General features: G+C 42.4%; 1 protein-coding gene across 1 annotated transcript; it reads left to right on the top strand.

The window, feature by feature from the left end:
* The first annotated feature begins 1,686 nt into the window (after positions 1 to 1,686).
* Positions 1,687 to 26,436, top strand: OGA (O-GlcNAcase). Its single transcript, XM_054071300.1, has 16 exons — positions 1,687 to 2,151; positions 5,729 to 5,780; positions 6,110 to 6,207; positions 7,423 to 7,553; positions 8,210 to 8,381; positions 9,408 to 9,506; positions 9,690 to 9,974; positions 10,532 to 10,690; positions 11,940 to 12,550; positions 12,950 to 13,124; positions 16,716 to 16,801; positions 17,656 to 17,760; positions 19,305 to 19,390; positions 20,361 to 20,553; positions 23,216 to 23,375; positions 24,157 to 26,436. The coding sequence occupies exons 1-16, from the start codon at positions 1,965 to 1,967 to the stop codon at positions 24,291 to 24,293; spliced, it is 2,736 nt and encodes a 911-aa protein (XP_053927275.1). The 5' UTR covers positions 1,687 to 1,964; the 3' UTR covers positions 24,294 to 26,436.
* The last annotated feature ends 801 nt before the right edge of the window (positions 26,437 to 27,237 follow it).

Below are 27,237 nucleotides of genomic sequence, written 5' to 3'. Positions count from 1 at the left end.
CAGCCAAATCCCCACTAACTGGTAAAGTACCAGTTCTCTCTCTTACCTTACATTCTTTAGACAGAGCCTATAAACAAAAGGAAATTACACTTTACACAAGGCATTATTTCTCAACAGAACAGTGTCTCAACACCTTCTCCCCATTTTAAAATAAGCTGTCTGCAAACCATGGTATCTGAAGGATATATGGTCTGAAACTTTCGAAAGTGCAGTTACTTAAATGACACTTTGCTAGTTAGAAAACAGATTCCATTTTAGCTCAAACCAGAATATTCCACTTTTGCAATAGTAACTACTTCTTGCATCAGGCTTTTCCCCTTAGAATAATAGAACCATTTGGTTGATAAAGACTAATCCCGGGCTGCATCAAAAGAAGCATGACCAGCAGGGTGATGGAGGTGATTCTACCCTCTACTCTGCTCTAGTAAGACTCCACATGGAGTACTGTGTCCAGTTCTGGAATCCCCAATAAAAGGATATGGAGCTGTTGGAATGCAGCCAGAGGAAGCTACAAGGATGATCAGAGAGGCTGGAGCACCTCCCATATGAAACAGAGAGCTGGGGTTGTCTAGCTTGGAGAAGGCTTCGGGGAGATCTCACAGCAGCCTCCCAGTGCCTGAAGAGGCTACAGGAGAGCTGAGGAGGGACTTTTCACAAGATCACGTAGTGATAAGACTAGGGGGAATGGCTTTAAGTTGGAAGGGAGAACATTCATACTAGATATTAAGAAGAAACTCTTCACCATGAGGGTGGTGAGGCCCTGGCACAGGTTGCCCAGGGAAGCTGTGGCTGTCTCCTCCTGGAGGTGTTCAAGGCCAGGTTGGATGGGGCCTTGGGCAGCCTGGTCTGGTGGGACGTGTCCCTGCTCATGGCAGGGGGGTGGAACTGGATGGACTTTGAGAGCCTTCCAACCCGAATCACTACATGACCATCGACCCCAGCCGCACCTTCAGTTGCCCCCGGCCCCGCTCAGCTCGTGGCTCCCGGGAACCAGCGCAGCCGCACGAATCCCCGCCCGCCCAGGCGAATCGCACTGCGCATGCGCAGCCCGCGGCCTCCTGCCACCGCCCCCACCACCACCCGCGCGAACAGGCACAGCGCGCTCTGCGCATGGGCCCTGAGCACCTCCCCGCCTGCAAATCCGCGCATGCGCCCTGAGCACCGACCCCGCAAGCAAGCGTAGCGCGCGCCGCTCCGCATTGTATGCATGTGCCTTGAGCGCCTTCCCTCCTCGCGAGCAGGCGCAGCGCGCGCCACGACACGTTCCGCGCATGCGCCTCGAGTGCTTCCCATCCCCGCGAGTAGGTGCAGAGGCGCCCTCCCGCGTTCCGCGCATGCGCTTCGCGCCCCGCCCCCTTGAGCAGGCGCAGCGCGCCTCCCCCAGCACGTTCTGCGCATGCCCCTTGAGAGCAGCCCCTCCCCACGAATAGGCACAGCGCGCGTCCCTGACCGTTCTGCGCATGCGCTCTGAGTGCCGCCCCTTCCCGCAAGCAGGCGCGGCGCGCGCCCTCTCCGCGTTCTGCGCATGCGCCGCGAGCTCCGCCCTTCCAGCGAGCAGGCGCAGCGCGCCCGCCCGCTTTCCGAGCATGCGTCCTGACCGCCTCCCCTCCCCGCGAGCAGGCGCAGCGCGCGCGCCCTCCCGCGTCCCGCGCATGCGCCCTGAGCGCCGCCCCCACCGCCCCCGGGAGCAGGCGCAACGCGCGCCCCTTCCCGCTCTCTGCCGCAGCCTCCTCGCCTCCCGCCTTGTTGTTCCTGCCTGTAGCGGGGCCGTGAGGCCGCGTCGTTCTCCCCGTGCAGAGCCGGCGGCCGCAGCTCCCCCGGTGGCGCGGAGCGGACCGGTTAGGGCCGGTTCCCCGCGCAGGCGCAGCGCCCCGTAAACAGGAAGCGTCGGCCGGAGCGGCGCGGACAAAGGGGCGGCGGGATCGGCCCGTCCCGGGAGCGGGGCGCTGGCGGCGGGCGGCAGGATGGTGCAGAAGGAGGGGCAGGCGGCGCTGGAGGAGCCGCAGGGCAGCCCAGGCCCCGCTGCAGCGCCAGGGCCGCCCTTGGAGCCGCCGGGCGCCGCCGCGGGGCCGGGGCCGGCGGGCGAGGAGACCGACACCGAGACCGAGACGGCGCTGGGCGCCCGCCGCTTCCTCTGCGGCGTCGTGGAAGGTGGGGGCGCCCGGGGGTGCGGCGGGGCCGGCGGGGGGCCTCTGAGTGTGTTGGGGTGGGGCTGGGTGTGAGTGGGGCTGGGGAGGGGGGGCTGGATGTGCGTGTGAGGGGTGCGGGGAGACTGGGTGTGCGTGTGAGAGGGGGCGGGGGGGTTGCTTTGCGCGTGTGAGCGTGCTGCAGCGTGTGAATGACCGTGGCGGGGGGTTGCGAGGTGCGGGGAATGTGTCTCCGTCTCCGCCCCGTGCGGAGCCCGCTCGGCCGGGAGGGCGGTACGGGCTCCCGGCGGGGGCGCTGGGGGCGGGCAGAAGCCGCGGCTCCCGGGCGGGGCTGGGAGCGCCCTTAGGCGGCGGCTGCTCGGCGGGGCGAGGGCAACCTCGGCTCCTCGGGCGCCGCGGCTCGCTTGCCAGTACGTGTCTGCGGGGGGGGAGGTAGGAAAGGGAAGAGCTACCGTGTTCTTATCCCAGCTGTACGCTCGGATACAGTTTCCTCGGTAGGGAATAGGTGATTCCATAGGCGTCTGTTCCGGAATTAATGTTATATACTCTCTTTTCTGTTAAAAGCGGCATAGCTTACCATTTTAATTGCGCTGTAGAACAGTCCTCTTCTGTCTTTTGGCCTCGTTGCACCGTTAAAAGGCTTGATTTGCACAAACTACAGAATAAAGAAACTCTTTGCATTTCTGTTATCTACAAAATTTATCTGCGTTTTTGACAGGCTTGTTAAGGTAGATGGTTGAAAGCCAACAATAAAAATGGTTTATTCGCAACAAAATAGTTGATTTGGAATTGTTTTAAATTCCTGTGGACTGCTGTTATTTCTGAACCTATAAGGAATCTCCAAGAGGAGAACAAAATCATTAACAGATGAAATGGAGAGTGAAACAGGCAGTTTATCAAAGTCGTTATCTGCACTGCTTGCAGAATGCCTTTTGTTCATATCTTAAAATGAAAAGGCTGATTGGCTCCTGCAAATGGCGCTGTGCAGGGTGCCCTAGGCCCAGTTAATGCCTTTATTTTTTAGCACTTGCTAGGGCTTAAATAGGGTTAATATGGAGAGAGATGTCTTTACTTTGTTAATAGGTGCAATTCTGTGAAGATATATGCTGAATTGACGGCTTCAGGGTCAGATTACAGTGAACACAAATACAGATTGTAATGGCATGTTTTCCCATGTTTCTGTCAATACATTTTGACTGTGGATCACCTGTTCATCTAGGAACCACTGAATATACTGTAATCATTTTTCTTGTCTTTTCAGTTACGTTGTTGATCTTGTCTGTGTATATTCTGGTGCGGGTGTTCTAGGTGCTTGTTAGGAGTTAGCAGTACAACATTTATATGTGTACAGGAAAAAAGAGGAATAGGGGAGCATTTAAAAAAACAAATGAAGAATCTGAAACCAAACAAAGACCAACAAAAACAAGCGTTGTGGGGAACGAGGTAAACAGAAGTGTGTGAAAACAGAAAGATGTGGCCGGGCTTAACTTCAGAAGTGTAGATAGATACTTAAACATATAGTGCAGCAGTTAACACAATCCGGGGGCATGGTGAGATTAAAGCAGTGAGAGGGAGAGTTTGGATCTTCTGTAGAAAAGTAGGGGTGGAATTGGTCAGATACTCTGAAGAGCTTATGACGGACATCAAATTCACTGTTTTGGGGAGTAACGAGATCTAAAAGTAGTGGATGCATAGGTGCTCTGCCTGTGCACCTTAAAGAGTGCTCTGCCTTAAAGAGATCCTGTCTTTTACTGATGGAGAGCCGTAGTAACTGGGATGAGGTGTCTGGCGTGATCTATTGTGACTTTGTGTTAAGCTGACACACAGTCTTGAAGGAGTAATACAAAACCAGGTGGAAAGATCCAAGAATTGTCATCAGCTGGAGATATTAGTAATCTAAGAAATGTGGTGGCAGATGGAAAAGAACTGCTTTGGATTAGCATGTTCTCTTCAGTCTTATTTAATTAGTCTTCATTATCCGATTTTCATTTTTTTTTTATGGTAGGCCTCTGCTCTGCTTTAGGCTAGTAGGTCTGAAACAGTAATATCATAGGCAACCGAAAAGTGTTCCAGATGGATATAAGACATAGTATGAGTCAGTTATCGCAGTGTCGTTTCTTTTGTTGGCTGTCGGGCTTCCTTAAGGCAGCATTGGTCAGCATTTGTAATGCTGGTGCAAATGAGAATCTGGGTGAAATAAACTGGGAGATTTTCATGCCTCGCAACTGCTCTTCTGTTTGCTTCTCTGTTTAACTGTCCTCAGTTTGTCACTCTTGGTTTGTGAGAAGTTACTCAGCTTTGCCACTTTGTGGTGCCAATTGGTCTGACGTCACTCTTTGCAAGACTGATTCTTAAAACTTGAGCCTGCTTTAAGATTTTTAAGTGGTGGTCACTTAACAAGCAACTGAAATACTTGCTAATATATGGAAAATGCTTCAGTTGCATCAGTTTTGAATTTTGGAAGGTCATAGGTTATTTTTGACCTTCACGAGACCAAATGTTTACAGATTTATGGTGGTGAATAGCTCTGGCAATGAAAATATTGTCTGCCTTTTGAACTGATATTCTATGGGGGCTTGTGAGCTTTGTGTATTAGGAGCATCATTCATTGCTGAGTGGCCGTGGTGTTTGAGAATAAGAGCTTATTACATTTTAGTGTTATTTTAGTCTCTGGTCTTTGCACAGACTGCCAAGCTGAAGCTTTGTTTTGGAGTGCCCACTTGTGGTTGAACTGTTTGCACATCGGTCTAAGTGAATTTACTTGACTGAGAGTGCATTGAGAGTGCTTTTTGAAGTATTGTGTTTCTAGAATGGAAAGATTAGATTCAAAACCCGAAGCAGTTACAGTTTCCATGGGATTCCATGGCTTTGGTTATACACTGTTCCAAAGTCACTTGTGTAGATGCTTTTATATGATTATCCAAAGACGTAGTCTTTGCTTGTAAAGATGTGGGAATTATGAAGCAAGATATCAACTTGCAAGTTAATTTTGACAAGGAGCCTATTAAACTCAATAAAAGGAATAAAATCCTAAGCTCTTGATGACTCACTTTCACATTTCTTTGTAATTACACTTCATCTACCTCAGTATGTATTTATGTACTCTGCTTGTGTATTTAGCATTCCAATCTGTATCACTGGTTAAGCATTTTCAGGTGTCTTCAGTGCTGACATTACCATTGAATCTGTTTTATTGGTGTCTAGAGTGATAATTTAATTAGCTTATGACTGTTGAGTCCGCTCTTATAATAATGCTGACTTGACTTGTCAAGGGCATATGCTGAGGAATGCTGTTTGGAGTCTGAAAATTAATTGCTTCAGTGGCCAAAATTATAAAACTATAGATCATAAGAGATGAAATAAGTTATAATTGCATTTTAAATGTAGGTCAGTTTAGGCTATTACACTTTCCTAAAGCTGTCTAACTAGGTTGTGCATTTCTTTTTTCCCCTTTCTGGATTAAGGAGCTTTTTGATGGATGTAGCAGAAGAGGAAGAAAATGCTGGGTTGTAATGTTATGTTTCATGGAGCAGGCACAATCTAATGTCTAACTGGATATTTTCAAATCTTGTTTCCTGTAGGATTTTATGGAAGACCTTGGGTTATGGAGCAGAGGAAGGAACTTTTTAGAAGGCAAGTCATGCTTCCTTTTACTGCAACACATTCCATCGCAATAGAATCATGATCTTCCACAATACAAATCATTGTTCTGACCTAGAGCAGCTTTTTATCTCGTATCGATATTCTTGGAGACTCATATTCACCTTTCCATCTTGCCTAAACTGAATTTACGCAATATTGGTTGTGTGTAAAGTTATTGTGGCTTAATAGTATAGCGCAATGTTCAATGAAGAAAAGAAAAATAGATCAAGTAAAAGAATTAGCACTAGAACAAGTAAAATGTACAGTTCCTGAATTTGTAGACCATTCTCCCAGTGAATGCTTTTCTCTTATGTTTATAGACTCCAGAAGTGGGGACTAAATACATACCTGTATGCTCCGAAGGATGACTACAAGCACAGGATGTTCTGGCGAGAAATGTACTCAGTGGAGGAAGCAGGTAATCGTCTGTATTTCCCCTCTGTGCTTTCTATTGAATGAGTAGGTCGTGGCTACGCTTGCTTGTATGTGTTTATTCACAACAACCGTGTCCAAAGGTGAGAGGAGACCTGTTCTTAATACCCTGCAGATGTGTTCAGTGGAACTTTGGTATAAGTGTGGATTTACTTATTTGAACTCTACAGATGATTTCCAAAACTGCTGCTAAGGCTTTGCCTTATGAGATTGATTTTTTCCAGGGAAAGGTTGCTCAAAATTATTCCTATGGATCTTTAAAATCTGGGCCATATTTTTAAAAAAAATTATTTGCTTCAGAACAGAAGAAAAAAAAAAAAGATGAGCAGACAGCACGCCCTTTTATGTGATTCATGATTTGCATGTTTCAACAAGGAGAATACCAGTTAGAAAAGTGGCTTCTGTCTGCTTAGTCAGAACATTAAAGACCAGCTTAAGCTGGTGTGGGGCTTTTTATCCACCTATGGCATTAATGGGATTCATAGGGTTCTATTAACCTGTGGGGATTATAATTTTCCGTGGGTGAAGGGAGCAAATAGTACTTGCTTGATTTTAAATAGTCTTTTGGGGGGGGGGCCTTTTATGTCACTGCAGGAATATAACCTAAAGGATACTGCAAGACAGTTGCCTATAACAACAAATATATTTAAATATTGTAAAACCAGTTGTCTTTATTCATTATATGGAAGATTAAATTGAAGTTTGTTTCTTAAAGCAACTACTTCTGCACTGTGATATTAAAAAAGCCCTTTTCGTGTGCTTCGACTTCAGTGCTGTGAACAGTATGTGAATCGGACATGCTGGGTGGTGTTACTACATTGAACTGACTCTTAATATGTGTGATAAAAGTGGAAGTGAGTGACAATTCTAGAACTGTTGGTGTGCATTCTGTAAAAACAGGCTACGTCCACGTTTGTCTCACAGCATTGAGATGCAGAGAATTGTTGAAATGGTTAAAAAATTTTAACATGGAAAATAACAATACAAGGGCAGTTGTTATATTCCTTTGGGCATAATTTCCAAGAACTCTTCTGAATAACTTGGTGCTTTTTGCTGTGTTAGTTTAAGCGATTCCAGAAATAATTTTTTTTATTATTATGGTAGCAGAGGTGTCTCCATTCTATAATTTTCTTATATTTATGTCACGGACTCATTTTTTTAATTATTTAATTCTTCTGAAATATTTGCGTTTGACTTCCAGAACAGCTAATGACTCTAATATCAGCTGCGCGAGAACATGAAATAGAGTTCATCTATGCAATCTCACCTGGGCTTGACATCACTTTCTCCAATCCTAAAGAGGTTTCCACATTGAAGCGCAAGTTGGACCAGGTAAGTGTGACAAAATTATCATGGCAGTGCTATTTAATTTGAAAACTTAAGTACTCTGCTCACTCTTGCAGCTTTTTTTTAGTTTCTTCAGTGTTTCCAGCACTAGCGTTTAGTGTGGATACCTCTGAACAGTTCCAGTGGATGCGTTCATATTGTACTGCGGAAGTGGCCAGTGATGATCGGGATTTAAAAAACCGAACTTCTCAGCTTTTATTGGATTCTGAAGGCTGTTCTTGGGACCTTGTCTTCAGAGTATTTTAGGGCTGTGAAGCCAAGATGAATTTCTAAAGCAAGAACTCTCATCCACAGTAAATGCCTTCAGAGGCAGACCTGACATGTACATCTTTTTTGCTTCTCTAATTGATCTTGTTCTCATGGTTCAAAAGCTGTTACAGAGTTAGCTTTTTTCCCAGCTGTCTGTCTGGTGAGATCAGCTTTGGACTGTTAAAGCTGGAACAGATTGCATGTCTTTAGAGGTTTAATCTTTGAGAGAAGCAGAGCAGTGGGTCAGAGATAGGTGTTCATTGTGAACGTGTGCCTCCCCTACCTTCTCTCTCCCGTTCCTATATCTTTTTCTTATAAAAATTCTACGGTTTTATTTATAAAGAAAATGAAAAGGTTTATTTGAAGTTATTCTTTCTTGTCTCTTGTATTAGGTTTCCCAGTTTGGCTGCAGATCTTTTGCACTGCTGTTCGATGATATTGATCACAACATGTGTGCAGCAGACAAAGAAGTCTTCAGTTCCTTTGCTCATGCTCAAGTCTCGATCACAAATGAAATTTATCAATATCTAGGAGAACCAGACACATTCCTTTTCTGTCCTACAGGTAAAATGTGATGAATCATTTAGTTCAGCCTTAAAGGAGGAGGCCTGTTGTCTTACTGGTTGAAACTCTGATTTAATATTTAATCACTGCTTTAAGGAGTATTTAGGTTGATTGAAGAAACTTATTTACAAAAACAGGTACAAGTAATTCAAATATATGCAGAGGTGTTGCCGGATTTACACATCTCTGAAAGGCTTAATGCCAAGCAAAGAGTACAGCTTGATAGAAGAGTTCAAGAAGTTTGAACTGAAGATTAAGTTAAAGGGAGACTTCAATTTTATTTGTACCAAAATCTTTTTGCTTCTTTGTCTGGCTCGCTGTTAGTTTCTTAGAATTTTCTTAAATAGAGGTACCGCACAGTCTGTGCTCACTTCTGTTATTGATAAGTATTTTTTAAAAGATTGCCCACTTCTACTGTTCACTGGGTTGCTTGCTTTATTTATTGAAAAATAAGACTACTTGATCTTGGATCCAGTCGTTGCTTTTTAAATTGCAAGATTCCTCTAATACCTGTAAGAATATTGTAAGGGAGAGACAATCAGTGGTGTGGGTTGTTGCCAGGAAAATGCGGTTCAGCAGCAGTGTTATCATCAATGTTAATTTGTTTATCCCCTTACACTGTAGTAGTTTGGTTCTGTTGCAGATCTCTTTAACTTTAGAGACACGTATGTTCTCATGTTGGTATTTTTAGGTATTAGCACTTTGTAATCAGTCTTAGGGTTTCTAGTGCTCTTGCATGATGCCTGCTGTTACTTGCCCTTCTTTTTAGACTTCATTAGTTTTTTTCCTGATTTTGACATTTGAGCAATTTTAAATACATTCTCTACGTTTACTTTCTGATCTTTATGCCAAGTATCATTCATTGTCCTTTTTATTTATACTTTATGCTTTTGGGCCTTTCTTCATTAGTTTTATAGATGTTTCTCTTCTCAAATGGTAGTATTCTCTCTGTGTGTTTGTGGGACAGTTGATTATGTTGTCACATGTGCATCTTTCTACTAACAGTGACATTCTCTTCCTGTACAGAGTATTGTGGAACTTTCTGTTATCCAAATGTTGCTCAGTCACCATATTTACGAACTGTAGGAGAAAAGCTACTCCCTGGCATTGAGGTGTTATGGACAGGTAAAAAGTGGCTTGGTTTGTGTTTTTTTTGTTTGGGGTTTTTTTTTGTGTTTTATTTTAATTTGCTGTTGGTGTTAAAAATGATGTTGTGCAAGAACTTTATAAAACAAACTGTCCAACTGTCTGGGGGGTTGAATCTTCAAATATATGCAAAGCTTTCTGATTATCCCCTTTCCCTCTTAGGTCCAAAAGTTGTATCCAAAGACATTCCAGTAGAGTCCATCGAAGAAGTTTCTAAGATCATCAGGAGAGCACCGGTTATCTGGGATAACATTCATGCTAATGATTATGATCAAAAGAGACTTTTTCTTGGGCCTTACAAAGGTCGGTCAACTGAGCTCATCCCTCGACTAAAAGGAGTTCTGACCAATCCAAACTGTGAATTTGAAGCCAATTATGTTGCTATTCACACTCTTGCAACCTGGTACAAGTCTAACATGAATGGAGTGAGAAAAGATGTGGTGATGAGTAAGTATGCCTAACTGTTTGCTGGGACTTATGCTTAATCATAAGTCATACTGATTTTGGTTTTTACAAATTTTTTAAATTATTTTAGCCTTTCCTTACCAGATTTTTAAGATCACCTACCGTTTTCTGTCCCATAAGTAAACAGCAGTTGCCTGAAAGATAATAAGCATCTAGATTGTTTTATTGACTTCCTGGGAGGTATCTGTAGCACATGCCATCAAAGAATTTCTTAGCCTTGAGAGATATCTGTGGCTGTATAAAAACCACTCTAAGCAAGCAATTTTACTGCCTAAATTCAATGTGTTGATGGATTTAATTTCATTGGAATAGAAGCAGTTCAGATCAAAAGAGAAATTTCCGAATGCCAGAATACCTAGTTTCTGCATATACTTTCTCTGTTGACATTGACGTTGACCGTAGTCTGATCTGGATGTAATGCTTTGTCCTTCTTTACGAAAATAAGGCTGTTAGAGAGTTCTTGGATGCCTTGTCTAACATGACTTTTTTTCATTTTAAATTACAATTGCATGATAACATTTTACAACTTGTCTCTGTAGCTGATACTGAAGACAGTACAGTTTCTATCCAGATTAAATTGGAAAATGAGGGAAGTGATGAAGATATTGAAACAGATGTTCTGTACAGCCCACAAATGGCCCTGAAACTGGCCTTAACAGAATGGTTGCAGGAATTTGGGGTACCGCAGCAATACAGCAGTAAGTCTGATTTGGTATTGTTCTGGTGTTGTTAAAAAACGAGGGTTAAATGTTCAGTACTTGCATTTAGATTAAAACTCTTCTACAGATCCTGGCAATTTTTACACTTTTCAGCTGGAAGTGTTTTCTACCTTCCTAATTGGGGAAATCTTAGTAAAGAAAGAATGCTTGGCATTTGGCAGCATGCCTGTGGTGCTCAGACTGAATGCAGAAGCAAACTCTGTGTACGATCCTTTGACACTTACGAGACAGGAAAGAATCTGGATCTTGCTGGTCTCAGTTATGAGACTTCCATGGGACCTAAGAGAGTAGGAAGAATAGTCTTTTTCTTGAACTAGGTGTTAGATTGCTGTAAACATTAGTTCTGCCCCAGACGAGTCCACGTTCTTCCAGTTGTTTTAAGATGGCTTTATTTTTCTGAGTTCCTTTGTGCAGAAACCAGCTGGGTTCTGTCCAACATTGTACACTTGTAGCAGTGGGAGCTTGGAGGCTGCCAGATGTAGGTTTGAGGTGGTCAGAGTGGCCTTCTTTGATAAGTGATGGTAGAGCAGTAGAACCTCTTCTGCACCAGAGCAGAGCTGGGAGGAGTTATCTTTTTGAACTGTAAAGTTTTGGATCTTTCTCAAAATCAGCTGCAGAAAAAACGTTGTGTGAGGAGTAGTAATTAAGGTGGCATCTTCCTCCATTTTCACAAAATAGTTTGGTTGGAAGGAACCTCTTGGGATCTTTGAGTCTGACCACCTTTTATGAGCAAGGTGAATGTAAAGCAGGTTGTCCAAGACTGTGGACAGTCAGGTTTTGAATATCTCTATTTTCCTATTGTAAAGACATTCTTGCAACTGAAATATTTAAGTATCAGCCCTTATGTTTTGAATTGTGTTCTCTGTCCGAGTACAACTTTAATAAGTTGGTTGATACAAAGGGAAAAAAATTCAACATTGAGAAGCTTTTATTCTCTTGGCATAGTTGGAAGTGCTGCTGGCAGCACATAAATATTAATTATCTTTTCTAACTTTTCCCCATCCTGTCTTTGCTTACCAGTTATCTGGAGGGGAAACTTGCAAAAAACTGAAGTCAGTAAGTAGTTAGAATTCCAATGACAGAAGTGAACAGATGAAGTACCTAAAAGAAAGCTTTGCTCTTTGGGTGCCATGGCAACAGAATGTTACCCATGATTTCCAGTAGTTGCTGGTTTGGATGTTAGTTGGCAAATATTGGAAACGCTAAACTCGTTTCTTCTTATTTTCAGGTAGGCAAGTGGCCCACAGTGGTGCTAAAACTGCTGTAGGCGATGTAGGGCCTCTGGTGGCACCGTCATCGTTAAATGCTGCGACTGTGGTTACCACAGTTTACCAAGAACCCATCATGAGCCAGGGCACAGCGCTGAGCAGTGAGTCACCGGCCTTGGTAAAGGAGGAAGAGAAGAAGCAATCTGATGAGGAACCAATGGACATGGTGGTGGAGAAACAAGATGACGCAGACAAGAATGCTAATCAGATACTGACAGATATTGCTGAAGCCAAGATGGCAGAGGAGTTGAAGCCGATGGATACCGATAAGGAAAGCATAGCTGAATCAAAGTCCCCAGAGATGTCTATGCAGGAAGACTCTGGCAGTGACATTGCCCCCATGCAGACTGATGAGCAAGTTAACAAAGAACAGTTTGTGCCTGGGCCAAATGAAAAGCCTCTCTACACAGTAGAACCAGTGACTTTAGAGGACTTGCAGCTTCTCGCTGACTTGTTTTACCTTCCTTATGAACATGGTCCCAAAGGTGCACAGATGCTGAGAGAATTCCAGTGGCTCAGAGCAAATAGCAGTGTTGTCAGTGTTAATTGCAAGGGAAAGGATGCTGAAAAAGTGAGTGTGAATCATGTTTCTCTCCTTTTAAGTCAAAATCCTGAACAATTTTATCTGATGTCTGTGATAGAGATCACAATTCTGCTTCCTGAAAGCTGAAGGTTAGCGCGTAACTAAATACAGGTCACAGTAATTTTCATTCCTCCAGTGGAATCTACTGTTTTAAGTCCTGTAGTGCCACGTAGCTATGAAGGCAGTCTGGTGTCTGCATTTGACCAGTGATTGCTGTACTGGCCTCACTTCTGACAGCCTTAGAGAATTCCTGTGAGTCACGTGGTGTGGTAGCCCATGCTGGTAAAATGAAGTAATGAATTGTTATAGTCTTCCTCCATATTTACAGTGCCCCTTCTCCCTAGAAGGCTGTGTTTGATCTTGTGGATCTTTTGCCTCCGTTCATAGATAGAAGAATGGCGTAACCGAGCAGCCAAGTTTGAAGAAATGTGCAGCTTGGTGATGGGGATGTTCACTCGCCTCTCCAATTGTGCCAACAGGACAATCCTTTATGACATGTACTCCTACGTCTGGGATATCAAGAGTATTATGTCAATGGTGAAATCTTTTGTGCAGTGGTTAGGTAGGTGCATTGGGAGCCATTATAATCCCAGATAGTGTAATTTTTTTTTTTGTTTTTTAATTAGCCCACGGGGAAAACGAAGTATTAGGCAAATGTGTTTTCTTGTACTTGGGGTCTGGTTTGACCCTGTTTTAAAGATTTTCCTGTCTCACTATTTGAAGCAATGCTTGCTGTGAATTTGCTTTGGTATTAAGTGTGAAGTCTGCTGGATGCTTAAGATTGGAGACCTTGATTTTCTTCTTGGGCTAATGAAACTTGAATTTCATCTGACACGTAAGTGTTGACTTTACCTTACTCTTGACTGAATGCACACTGGACTATGCCATGTAACTCCTTGGATACCCTGGTGTACGATTGGAAATGACATTATGAAATGTGACCATGTCAGCCATCTGCTGCTTGCTCTGTCTTGATAACAGTGTTGCTGTCTTCAACAGAACAATTGCAGAAGTGACCTTTCATTGGGCCTGGCCAAGAGGAAGCCGATCCTCCCAGCCCTGCGAGCGCATGCGAGTTTTAGCATAAGGCTATTCTGGTGCAAAATAATTTCCTTTAAACGCTTTCCAAATTGATTACTTTTTTAAAGTTATTTTTATTTTTCCTGTTTTTTCTTGTAATGAGTAGAAATTGTGGAGCTCTCTAGACAGATTTAGTCTGAGACTTAAACTGAGCTTAAAATGGCTTTTTTCTTTTTTAACGTATGGCATTTTGGTTGGTTTCTTTTGGTTTTGTTAGTTTTTTGGTTTGTTGGTTTTTGGTTTTTTTTCCTGAAAGATTTTTGGGGGACCCTAAGTTGGCCAATAGCACCAGCATGGCCTGGGTAATTCTAGTGACCTCATTTCACTTTCAGGTTTCAATCCAACTGTAAGGAGTATGCTCTGGACTTGTTTGATGTACATAGCAGGCAGCAAAGCTGATGGTCTCACATCATGTATTTTGTAGCTGTCACAAACCTCACAGTGGTTAACCATTACACAACCATTGTCTAGTCTTAATGTTTGGATTATCTTTAAATGATATTCTTAAACACTGGCAGGTTTAAGCAGGAATAGAGAAGACCTATTAATTCATCAAGTCAGTTTGTGCTGAACAGCCCAATGTGTTTTGTGCTTATAAATATCGGTTCCCTATATATAGTTGATAAAGAAGAAGAGCTTTTAAGACTGACTTCTGCAAAGTGCAGAGAAGAAAAGTAGCTTGGGAAGAAAACTCGGCATCATTGTAGTATGCTAACATCTCTGCCTAATGCTGTTTAAAAGCTTTAGTTTGTGTGTTTTTAAGACCAGTGTAACACAACTCCCCCAACTCTACTGATCTTGCTGTATATTGACCTTTACCTAGAGAGAATGTTCTCTTTTTTGGTAACTTAATCTTTATAAAACTCCAGGACAAAGCCTTTTAGAGAGAACAGTGATTCTTGTAACCTCTGAACACTGAGGGCCCATCTTAAGACTGCATTTCAGAATTATCAGACTACCTGCTGATTTCAGCTGAAATTGTCTTCAGTTTTCCATGTCCTTGTAAAGTTGGGTTCAAATCTTTAAATGCATCAAATATTTGGAATAGTTCACATTGAAAAAGTTGACATTAGAAGTCAATTTTGTAAATACTAGTTCTTAACTTTGGCACTGTTCTGTTCCAGTACTCAAACTGGTATCAGGTAGTTGAAAAATAAGTTCTAAGAGTTTTTCACATGTACAGTGTAATACTCTTATGCTAACAGTGCTTTTATGAGAGGAGATGTTTTTGTCTTCAACTTGCATTTTATCACTAGAATAAATACACGGAAAGCAAAGGTCTCTGATAAAGTGCATTGTTATATAAAGCTAAGTGCATCATGAATCCAAACAAATTAGTTTTCACAACGGTGTGCTCAATGGTCCACTGAACATTCACTTTCTTCACCGCTCCTCCCAAGTCCAGCTAGCATTCAGTCCCTTAAATTAGTGTGGCTGTACAGTACTATGGATTACTAATGACTTCTATTGTCTTCTTCCCCATTGTGTACAGATGGGAGAATCCTCAGCACAAGTTTCTACTGCTATTGGATGGACAGCGCCAGATGTTCACAGCGCGTCGTCATTAATTAATTAAAATGGAAAGGTTTTGTCTGTGAGGCAGCTCAGATAGATTAGATGTGCAATAAGCATGAACTGAAGTCACATTTGCGCAGCGACTGAGGCATTAACTATGTTTTTCATTTATACAGCTCTTCATTCACGCAGCTCTTTACTTGTAATAATTGGAAGTGCTAGTTAAGTTGTAGTCTCAAAGGACAGACAGATACTGTCTTCCAAGTTATTGACTATATCTGCTTGAAGGGTATCTTTCTTCATGAGAATTCTAACGTGGGAGTAAACCAATTTCAAATTCTGATGCTTGGATCATTTCTGAAATTTACCATACTTAAAAGTAGTTTGTACTTAACATATATTCCTAAAATCTCATAAATGTCAAACTTGGCACACTTTGGGACTCTCTGACTAGCACAACATACTTGTCTGTACTGATCTGAGACTGTTACTTGAACAGGAGGTAGATTGCTGTCCGCAAAAGGAAAAGAATATTTGCGCTGCTCATCTTGTCAGAAAACTAGGCAGGTAATGGAAATCCCCACTCCAGGTACCATGCCTTTTTCTCCCCCACAGGCTTGTCATTTACGTTATGTCATTTATGTCAGTTGATGAAGGCTGTGGTGCCTTGTTGGCAGAACAGTGGTAAAAGTCAAACGGCTAATGGAAGTGTCTTTTCTGAAGCAAGTGTGAACTAAAGCTGAGTATTTCAGTGGGCCTGCTGTGGCTGGTCAGCACGGACCCTGGTGCATCTTATATGCTTGAGGTAAAAATCAAGATAGTAAAAAGCAAAGCTAGTATTATCTGTGGCCAACAGCGTGTACAAGCTACATTGTGAGTTAATTCCGGTTAACACTACTTAGCGTTTTAACATGCCAGCAGCATTTTGAGGATGCAGCCTGGATTATGTAATCTGCGTAGTCTCTTAAGAATACTGCTTTATACAACTGTCCTGGCTGTCTGAACTGTGCCAGACTATTCGCATATATTGCCAGTCCTAGTTTTCTGACAAGATTAGAAAGAATCATTACCAAAATGTGACTTCAGAAAGGTCCATTTTTTTTCAAGGGGCTGTGATAATGGTGTTTGTTTGATCTAAAACTTACAATAATAGCTATTGAGTTGTGTAGCTTCTGAGATGTCATCTTTTCATCAAAGAAATGGATGTTTCTACCACAAGTATACAAAAAAGAATGCACAAAATGCCTGGGATGTTTGCATAATCATATATGGCACCATTCTTGTGCGTTCTGATCTGAAATGAGGTGTGCTACCTGAGTCGCCTCACGTGTTCTTAGATTGGTCTGTTATAAATAATAAAAAATATGGAATACTGCAATTGGCGTGCAAGCACAAAGTCTTTATAAATCATGCATTATTGCAGCCTCCCCCCCAAGCCCTGGATTCTAGCTCAGTTAGAGAGCTTTTTCCACAAGTGTGTATTAGCTTTTTGGACATGTTAGACACCCAGGAAATCCCCCTTCTCGTAACATTCTCCGCTTGGATCTGATCTCAACAGGGTGTCGTAGTCAATCTTCAGCACAGTTCTTAAGTGGAGACCAAGAACCCTGGGCCTTTAGAGGTGGTCTAGCAGGAGAGTTCCAGGTATCAATATGACTTCACAACTGAATGACATTTTCTTTGTTTTATGAGAAACCTTTTGTTGCACATCAGAGGTCTGGAAGGATTGGTCTGCCGAAGGCTTTCTGGTCCAAAGCCCATTAGCCTTACAGCTTGGTTTAAAATAATTTTCCTCCCCTTTCTACAGTAATTTCTCAAGGAGATGCTGCCTGTCCCACGCGCATGCGAAGCGCAGCGGCTTTAGTTGTACATTTCACATTGTTTCTTTGCAGGTCGCACAGCATTTTTATCTGCGCCCGCAATTGCACAATGCGCGCATGCTTGTCTGCCAATGGGAATTCCATGAGCAAAAGGGATTGTCATCCAAATTTTGATTCCTAAGTAGAACACTTTGTTGCAAAGATTACAATTGGCAAATATTATTAAATCGCTGTTTACGCCGTGTTCAAATTTGTTCATGGATTTTTCAGGCGCTATACTTTTCCCCCCTCACAGGTGCTCTGCGCGCAGCAAATTGAGTCAGCGCATTGCTTTTGGGATAAAGTGTCTCCTCTGGCCAGTTAACCCTCTTCAGACCAAACCTTTCCTCCTGACTTTCTATGTTCTTATACAGAGACAGTGTAGATATGATTGGTTAAAACTATTTTAAAGCAGATAAGATTAACAGACTCTTAATGTGCTGTTTCAATTGCATAATTTAAAACACCAATTGGATATTTTCTATTCAAATAAGGTCTTGCATTTGTAAAGCATACCAACCCCACCTTCTTCTGGGGTGCCTGCAAGTAGCACATTTTAATTTGGGAGTCTGCAGTGCACGCCCTAGAGTGATGGGTTTTGTTGTTCATACAGTCATATTAAATGTTTTGTTTTCACAGCGACTGCTGCCTATTGATGGGGCAAATGACCTCTTTTTTCAACCACCTCCATTAACACCTACTTCCAAAGTGTACACCATACGACCCTACTTTCCCAAAGATGAGGTAACCGCTTTTGATGCTTATTACTGTTGTTATTAGTGATGCTTTTCCTTTTGTGGCAGCAGTGGTTGCTTTTGCATCCCTTCATCCTCTAATGAAACAAATGTTCCAGTATCTTGCACAAGGCACAGGTGCAAGCTGACAGGAGAACTGGGGTTAAGTGACTTGCCTCAGGTTCAGTAGCATGATGTGTCACAGTCTCCTACCCTGTTGTCTTTATCTGAGTGTCTTCCCTGTGTCTGAAAGGCAAGTTTAAACTGTTTGCAGCTGGTAGAGGACATGTGTGGATTACCCTTAGGGGTGGGCACGTATGACTGTTCACTCAGTAATTACTGTGGTAACTGCTGGTGTCCTCGGTGCTACCTGAGCAGAACTGTTGATATTTGGTCCGAAAATGTAGCTGCAAATTGTGGTAGTATTTTAGCCATTCTTATCACTTCAGTGACAGTTGTGAACTTTTTGGTCTGATTTTGGAAGAATTGTCAAATTTGCTTTGGCGTGCCTGATAGTTTTGTACCAGGAACTTTTTATTAATCTTTATTGATCCTAGCCTTTGTCTACCAAGTAGATCTGTAGTGTGGTTTCATTCCTGTTAGTTTAGCAGGAAGAACACTTGAAACGGATGTATCAACCAAGGATTAGTTGAAACTCACTATGGGTGCAGTTTAAACAATGTGAGGATTAATGTAGCTTCTTGCGAAGGTTCAAGCTACATTGAGATGAAACATGTTTCAAAGGAAACACAGGTATCTAGCTTGAGTTGGCAGCAGCTAAAATGAATCCTGACTTTGAAGCCAGACAGATAGACAACTGTAGCACATGGAGATGTGTCCTTACCTACTTTCAGGCTAACTCTATCCTCTGCTGTTCTAGTAAAGCGGCCTTCTCCTTACTTAGTGCAGGACTCATTTGTTTCTTTGTAGGCAGTGGAATTGATATTTCTAAGCCACATAAACAGTTGGTGATGCAACTAAAAATGCAGTCATGAAGAATATTTCTGCTGAGGAGGAGTCCGCTTCTTATAACAAAGCTGGAGACCTGTCAAATGCAAAGCCTTTTTCTTGGCAAATGTAACTTTTCTTGTTTAACATGTGGCTGATACAAATTCACTCTTTAAAGAGATTCAGCTGAAAGCCTTTTAACATGCGCAAGTGGAGGTGTGTCTGTGTTTCACAGTGGTTAAACTATTGCACCTGAAGATTGGAGGATTTGAAAGGGGACTTTGTAGCGTGGATATTGATCTTAACTGAGTGTGTGGTAACCAGCCTCAGGATTAATCTTGTGCTGTTGCAAAGTGGAGGAAGTTGACCTCCAGCCTTTCCTTCCCAGCTCTTCCGCCTAACCACATTGTTTTTGAAGGACATGTTCAGGGGTTACCTTCAGAGAGGGAGGGGAAGATAGATCCCTTTTCATGGATGGATACTCCAGGTCTGTCTAACTGCCTGTCGCTAGTAGTTTACAATGGTTTTTAATGAAATCTCTCTAAAACAAAGTTGTTAGCTTTTGAACGTGAGTGATGACCTAGATCATCTCTTCTCTCCTTTTAGGCATCTGTGTATAAGATCTGCAGAGAAATGTATGCTGATGGAGCTGATCAACCCTTCCATAGTTTACCAGATTTAATTGGAGACAAGTATGTATTGGGAATAAGTGATCTACAGAGGTGATTCTGAAGGATAAAGTCCTGATACTGTATTTAATTTGAATTTTTTAAAGCTTATATGTGGAAAGAATGCAAAGAGCATTTGATTTTTGAAAAAATGCCCTCCGCAGCCCACAGAAAATTGAGGATTTGGTTTCTCAAAGATTAATGGCTATGTCTCAGTTTATGCTCTGATAACCTATTGTGAGCTGTTAGAAAAAAGACTGCTGCAACCTTTGTGTTATGAAACCTGTGCATCATAGTATCCTATTATTTCAGATTTTGTGAAAGCTTAATATTGAGAGTGACCACAGTCTATAATTACCTGTGGTATTTTTTTCCAACCTTGTGTAGTTCTTCGGAAATTGAAATTTTTTTTTGAACACCAATCTCTGAACAGACTACCTTGATTTTTTTTTTTTTTTTTTCTGAAATGCTTGTTATAGGCTACCTGTACCAACCTTAAAAAAAGAAAAAAAAGGCAATGGCAAGTTAGAACGAAAAGGCATTAAATCCGAGCTACAAAATGAGCTACTTTGAGAGGTTTTTTTTTATCTTCGGTGTTCAATCCGGATAGAGCTTTATAAAGAGGCTGCTCTGTGAGTGACAGGAAGGTAAAGAAAGGGTATGTTACTGGTATCAGAAAATACCCAAATAGAAGGTGGAAGAGCAAGAAGGTAATAATGGCAGCGGAGAAACTGAGGGCAAAATGTGAAGGATGTTTGTGTATCTTTAGTGAGTCAGAACAACAGTGGGTATAGAATTAAATTGTGGGATCCTGAGGTGCAGATGTTGATTATACCACATTTGGCAGCTGATTGATCTACTGATGCTTTGTAGGAACTAAAATTCCATGACTGGAGAACTCTGGTTGACCCAAGTGTCTTCTCCAGAGTGCTAGGAGAGTGTAAGTGTTCAAAGTGACCTTCTCTTCACTAAATTTGGATGCTGCTTTTTGCAGGTTAGTAGGAGGCCTGCTCACCCTCAGCCTGGATTACTGCTTTGTCTTAGAAGATGAGGATGGTATATGTGGCTATGCTTTGGGAACGGTTGATGTGACTCCTTTCATTAAAAAATGCAAGATGTCTTGGATCCCTTTCATGCAAGAAAAATATACTAAACCAAATAGTGACAAGGAGCTGTCTGAGGCAGAGGTTGGTATAACCCACAAGATCAGAACTCTACACTGAACTCTTTTTCCAAAGCAGATCTTTGTTTTTCTTTTGCAGTTGGAGCTTCCGTATAATTCAATTTTTGTACCATTCTGAAGTCTTTGATGAGCATGGTATCTGACATCTTAGAAAGTGACAGTAAAATTATTCACTGCCAGTCAGTACAGCTGTGTGTTGTAATGCACCTGTGAGATGTAGTTTAGTAGTAATCAATGACATAAGTGTAAGCCACCTTAATCTAGAGAAAATTACATTTTAGAAATAAAGGATTGCTTCTGCTCTGTTCCCCTGCAAAATGGGATATTGGTCTCTCCGTGCTGCAGGTGAGGGTAACCCCCAATAGTCATATCAATTTAAGTGTGGAAATAAATTAAAGAACGCTTGATTTTGATGTTAAAATCTATGAGCTATTTGTGGAGTGTGACAGCTGTAAATGGTGCAAAACACCATCTCACCTTTAGCAAGTGCTAAAAAGAAGTATCTCGAATTGGATTTGGAATAATTTGGAAAAATAATGACAGGGAACTGTCTGAAATAGTGAAAAGTTGCAGCTGATGCATACTCGTTGAGGAAAGAACTGTATGTAATACTAAGACATGCCAATCCACTTCTGCAACTGGAAGGAGGTATAGACAAAGCTGTAGTAGAAGCAGACCCAGAAACACCCATTCTTTTTCTCTCAAGAGGGAAAGAATACTTTCCAGAAAGTAGTCTTTGACAAGTTGTCTGAGCTTCTTCTACGACAGGGTGACTCGCTTAATGGATGAGGGGAAAGGCTGTTGATATAGTAAAGCCTTTGACAGAGTTTCTCACAGTATTCTACTTGAGAAGCTGGATACCACTGGCCTGGACAGGCGCACCCTCTGCTGGGTAAAAACCAGCTGGATGGTCGAGCCCAGAGTGGTGGTAAATGGAGTTAAATCCAGTTGGAGGCGGGTCACAAGTGGTGTTCCCCAGAGATCAATGCTGGGCCCAGTCCCATTCAATATCTTTATCAATGATCTGGATGAGGGGATTGAGTGCACTCTTAGTGAGTTTGCAGATGACACTAAGCTGGGAGGAAGTGTCGAGCTGCTTGATGGTAGGAAGGCTTTGAAACGGGATCTGAACAGACTGGATTGGTGGGTTGAGACCAGCAGGGTGAGGTTCAACAAGGTCAAATGCAGAGTCCTGCAGTGCTGCGTCTTGGGGAAGAATGGCTAGAAAAGCTGCTTGGTGGGGAAGAACCTAGGAATGCTGGACTGAATATGAGTCAGCAATGTGCCCAGGTGACCAAGAAGGCAAATAGCATCTTGGCCTGTATCAGAAACAGCGTGGCCAGATTGACCAGGGAAGTGATTGTGCCCCTGTACTCAGTATTGGTGTGGCCACGCCTCGAATCCTGTGTTCAGTTTTGGGCCCCTCATTACAAGGAGGACATTGTCCTGGAGCATGTCCAGGGAAGAACAACAAAGCTGGTGAAGGGGCTGGAGTGCAGGTCTTAGGAGGAGCAGCTGAGGGAACTGGGGTTGTTTAGGCTAGAGAACAGGAGGCTGAGAGGAGACCTTATCACTGTCTACAACTATCTGAGAGGAGGTTGTAGTGAGATGGGTATTGGTCTCTTCTCCCAAATTGCACCAGGGGAGGTTCAGGTTGGACATTGGGGATAAATTTCTTCACCGAAAGTGTTATCAAGCACTGGCAGAGGCTGCCCAGGGAGGTGATTGAGTCACCATCCCCGGAGGTATTTAAAAGATGGGTAGATAAAATGCTTAGGGGTATGTTTTAGTAGTGGACAGGTACAGTTGGGCTTGATGATCTCAAAGGTCTTTTCTAACCTAGTGATTCTATGATAGATTTGAGGGGATTGCATTTAAAAAAGTTAAAAGTGGAGGTTGCTAATATAATGCTTCTTGTGCGATGAAGCCCTGGTTTGGGTTGTTATGATAGTGACTTTCTGTTACACAAGAAATGAACTAGGCGACTTTTTTACTTGAGCCAAATGGTCCCTAGAGGTTTTAAAATTCAGTAACCAGCAGGCAGAATGACTTGAGTTGAATTTAGATTTGGCTTTGTCTACTTCTGTATTACTTCACGTCCATTCCTGTGAGTTGCATGAAGTTAACGTTTCCAAAGACCTTCCTGAGTGATTGCAATAGTCCTTAGCCATCAACTGCATCCTTTAGTCATCAACAAGGGTCATTTCAAGTCATAGACAAATTGATTTCAGAGCAAGTAGTAGGATAATTGCATGGACTGGAAGGATGTTTCCAGGCTGCTGTGGACCAAAGAATACAAACTTTGGGAAGTCTTGACACATAGAACTAAAACAGCCCATGTGAAATGCAAAGAAAAGGAATACTCATGCACAAACTGTAAGTTATGGGTTGGCCTATGGTTTTTCTCACTTGAAGTGTGGTTCACCGAGAGGTCATTCAAGGGGTCTTGTATTCTTCCATTGACAGTCTTGAGAAGCTTCTGTAGTCCTTTTCTGGAGTACAGAGAGCACTTTGGCAGGTAAGGGAAGTGACCATCACAGGTGTAGTTGAAAAGCAAGCTGATTTGGCTGTCTACTCTGTGAGCAAAGCAAATGTCCCTTAATATACATGAGTGAAAATGAAAACCTGGATAATGGTTAAATGTCTGCTATCCATATTCTTTTCAGAAAATAATGTTAAGCTTCCATGAAGAACAAGAGGTACTGCCAGAATCATTCCTTGCCAACTTCCCATCATTGATAAAAATTGATATCCACAAAAAAGTGACAGATCCAAGCGTGGCCAAAAGTATGATGGCCTGCCTGCTCTCTTCTCTAAAGGCTAATGGTAAGCTTCTTGCACTCGAAATTTCTTGTTTCCTTATTGTAATATATGTTAATTCTTGGAGGCAAGGTAAACTTGAGATGAATATTAACATACCGTGTTTGTACATCAGCCTGAGATATTTGATCCCTGCCATAGCTGACACTCTCTATTTAGGTAAATAATTAGAACAATTTTTGGATAGCTGACTTCTGATGCTGTCATTGTTAAAAGGTAGCTTTTCACTTTAGCAATTATCCTGCAAATTAGAAAATAGGAAGAACCGAGGGAACAATTTGGGAGTGAGAACGCACATTTTTACGTTTTGAACACCACACAAATGTTTATATTTCCCCTGCTGGCATTGGTAATGATGCTTTTTCTTATGTGTGGCAGTGTGCGCGGGTGGGTAATTACCAAAACCTTAAATGTGTGGGAGTACTTGGCCGTCTGCCTTACTGTGCACCTGAGATTCACGGTTCCTTTGTGCGATTTGTGCCCTCTTCGAGAGCTGTTTTCTGAGCCAACATCAGAGTTTGCAGGTGCTTTTATGTGGAAGAAAAGGTGTACAGAGGGTTTGTTCAGACTGACAAGACGTCTGCAGTGTGCAGCCCCTTAAGGGAGTGGTCAGCTATGTTGCTGTAAATCTGGTCTCTTTTGGGCACTACACTTCATATGAAATTGGAACAGTGGTGTCATTGGCTTGAAATGTTAAAATAGGTGGGAAGTCCAGTAATAGTTGATATCTGTGCATTTTGGAGTCGCTCTTCTCCTACAGTGTTTTCTTTCTTTCTTCTTTCTTCAGGCTCCCGTGGGGCTTTTTGTGAAGTGAGACCAGATGATAAAAGAATCCTGGAATTTTACAGCAAGCTGGGTTGTTTTGAAATTGCTAAAATGGAAGGATTTCCAAAGGATGTTGTTATCCTTGGAAGAAGCCTGTGAACTGCTTGACAGTGAACTGTTCCTGTACTGTAGTCCTTTAACAACTGGGCTGGTAGTGGTGGGGATCTTCATATGGTCTAGCTGCACAAAGCCAGCAATAAGCCAGCTTGGTAGAAGGGGCTGTGTGAAAATCACCCATCACACATTTGGACTGTTAATTTGTTGGAAGAGGATAATGCTGCTGGAAACACTGTTTTAACAAAGAGAAGGCTTGTCCTCTTCTGGTCCCGCGTGAAGTGCCAAGGAGTCTTGCATGGGCTATAGCTTCTTGGAGGAATCCCTCTCAATCAGTGCTGTGGCTGACGACAGTTCTCTGCATTCACGGGTCAACAGAAAAATAGTCTCTGTCAGAAGTACCTAGAAAGATGCAGTTTTTTTCTCTATCATGGAGCAGAAAGTGCAATTTGAAATTGCAGAAATAGGAGGGATTGCTTGTGTCAATCAGCAAATTTAAAGATAAGTAGCTACAGTTCCATTTTTTACTATCTTTACGCTTGTTGATAAAGCAATGACCCGTTGTCACTTCTAATGACCGTTGGTTCAAGCTTTGTGCTTTGTTAGGGACAAATGTGCAGTGGTCTGTGGCAGAAGTCACTTAATGACAAACTTGTAAATCTTGGTGTATATAAACTTAGCTGTATGCTGACTAACTTTTTGTTTACTGTTTTTTGTAACTTTTTCTTTTGAAAAGTGAAATGGTATAGGTCAAAGATGGCACTTTTGAATAATCTAAAACCACAATGGAGAACGAATCTGTCCTCAGCACTTGACCTTTCTTATTGTGCCTCATCAGGGCTAGAAAACTACTATCTTGGGTAAGGGGCGCGGATCTCAACTGATCCTTCCTTCAGACAGCAGTTTGTTGCTGCCTGAGGTTGTCATCATTCTCCTGAAAAAGCAATTCACAGGGTGGTCTTCCCAACCTGTTAATTTTGGTAATGTTTGCATGGGGTTGTGGATGAAGGATGGTGAAAGGGAGAGAGCTGGCCCGCAGCTGGGACTTGTCCTTGGAACAATCACCGTGTTTCAAAGCCTGTTTGTACTAGTTTGATTAAATTGGGGTCTTCAAGTCCTGCACATTTGTATCAAATAATTTTTCTATAAGAAATGCCACAAAAAGCACATTTTTACACATTATTTAAATGGTTACCTACTTTTAAATGTTCCAAGCATTTAATGTTTTTACCCAGGTCTGACATGTTTGGCAATGGGATGGAATCATCGTGGTATGGAATCTGTTAGTGAGGTGGTTGCATCACTTATGAAACTGGTATTTTGCAGAAGTCCCCGTGTCCCACAGATGTAATTGGCCAATGATACATGCCTTGCAGAACCTTGCTTCTTTCACCTGCTGCCATCAGCTGTCTATATCTTAATTTTTAGTTTTCCTCAGTGTTTTTTCAGTGGTGCACAAAGGAAGTTTGGTTCCTTTTACAAGCCTCCAGCTAAATAGAAGAAATTACATGACCTATAATGAACGGCATTAAGACTGCAGTAATGCTGGCTGTGACTCGTAAGGAGATGCTGTGTTTGGCCTTCTGGTGCAGTCACATGCAGGTTGTTTGGGTTGTTGTTTTTTTTTCTCCTTTGCAGAATGTGAACAATTTTTTATGCGGTAGCGAAGTATTTAATTTGAAACAAGTTCATTTCATTTTTGGAGAGAGGTACAGGGCCGTGCTATGGGATTTCATGTAAGTCAGAGCTGAATGCCACTAGTTTTTACACAGCTTTGAGTGCATGTTGAGTAGCTGATACCTTGATTTATCAAGTGGGAGAGTTTTGTTTATTCATGGATACCAGAGTCAACATTTTATCTGGATGCATAACATTACAGCATAGGGTGCTTGTGGCCTTATTTCTTGGCTTTTAAGGAGTTGCCACGTTTTCTTTTCCTATGACTTTATTATTATTATAGAAGTTAATTGTATAAGCCTATGGAATGTCAGGCCAATACCATCATCCTAGGATTGTAAAGTGATATGTTGACATATCTTTCATGGTTATGAATTTTCATTAAGGTTGGAATGCCACTTTCATTAATCTGTTTTTAGATCAACAGTATCTGTAGCAGAAAAAAACGACCTGTAAAACTGTATTTGAAGACCATGCGAGAAATAGAATAAAAATTGAGAAGTAAATGTAAGTAAGAAATGTGTATTTTGTGCATGAGGTTCCAGCACCCGTTCAGCAGTGTCTGTTACATCACACCCTGTGTTGGATGCCCTCAGGAATGATTGGCAGAGAAATTTCCTCTGGTTTTGGTGGTGGCAGTTGTCGCATGGTAGCCACTTACCTATGCTGATATTTTTCACAGGCAGATATTCAGTGCCCCTTCAGAAGTACTTGCCCCACAGGGATTTGGGGTGACAGTGAATCTTCTTGCCAGCTGCTGGGTTTAGAAGTTGATGGAAACCCAAATAGCTTGCCAGCAGAAAGAAAGTGAGAGGTGGAGGGACTTGAAGGACTTGAGGGTCATGCTGTGTGCAGGGGGCAAACATTGCAGCTCCACAGTCTGGCCTTAGTTGTACCTCTACAGAAGTAAACCAAAGAAGCTAAACACCTGACATCACTAGAGCAAGCGGCTTCCTGTTTGGAATGACAACCAAGCAAAAGGGATGGGTCAGGGACTTGAAAAGCAGCGTTTCCTAAGGTCAGCTCCCAAGAGTTCACCTACCTGCTGCAGCAGTGCACTGGTGGTGCAGTTCAGAAGCTGTGTATTGTGCAGAATGTGGTAACATGCAAACTAAGCAGGGAAGTTAGCAGTTAAAAACGTTGCTCCTAATCCAGTAAGTGCTATGTTAAAAAGATAGTTTTTCTTCCCAAAATCGTGCTGTGTTGCGTAGGGTTGTCTTGGTTTCCATGAAGCCTGTTTGACAAGAGTTATGGCAGAACTGGCAATATCACCTGCTTATGTCAGATGCACCACAGCCTGGAAGACAGATTT

Source organism: Cuculus canorus, chromosome 7 (assembly GCF_017976375.1).
Source record: "Cuculus canorus isolate bCucCan1 chromosome 7, bCucCan1.pri, whole genome shotgun sequence".
In the NCBI taxonomy this organism is placed as follows: Eukaryota; Metazoa; Chordata; class Aves; order Cuculiformes; family Cuculidae; genus Cuculus; species Cuculus canorus.
The sequence above is the reverse complement of the archived record's forward strand: the minus strand, read 5'-3'. Positions and strand labels throughout refer to the sequence as shown.

What these genes read in the sequence shown, in the direction of transcription:
- OGA (XM_054071300.1), top strand. Translation starts at nt 1,965, where the DNA reads ATGGTGCAGAAGGAGGGGCAGGCGGCGCTGGAGGAGCCGCAGGGCAGC. An exon ending in GTCTAGCAGGAGAGTTCCAG is followed by an intron (nt 16,802 to 17,655) that starts GTATCAATATGA and finishes TTGTTTTCACAG; the next exon opens with CGACTGCTGCCTATTGATGG. An exon ending in CCTACTTTCCCAAAGATGAG is followed by an intron (nt 17,761 to 19,304) that starts GTAACCGCTTTT and finishes CTCTCCTTTTAG; the next exon opens with GCATCTGTGTATAAGATCTG.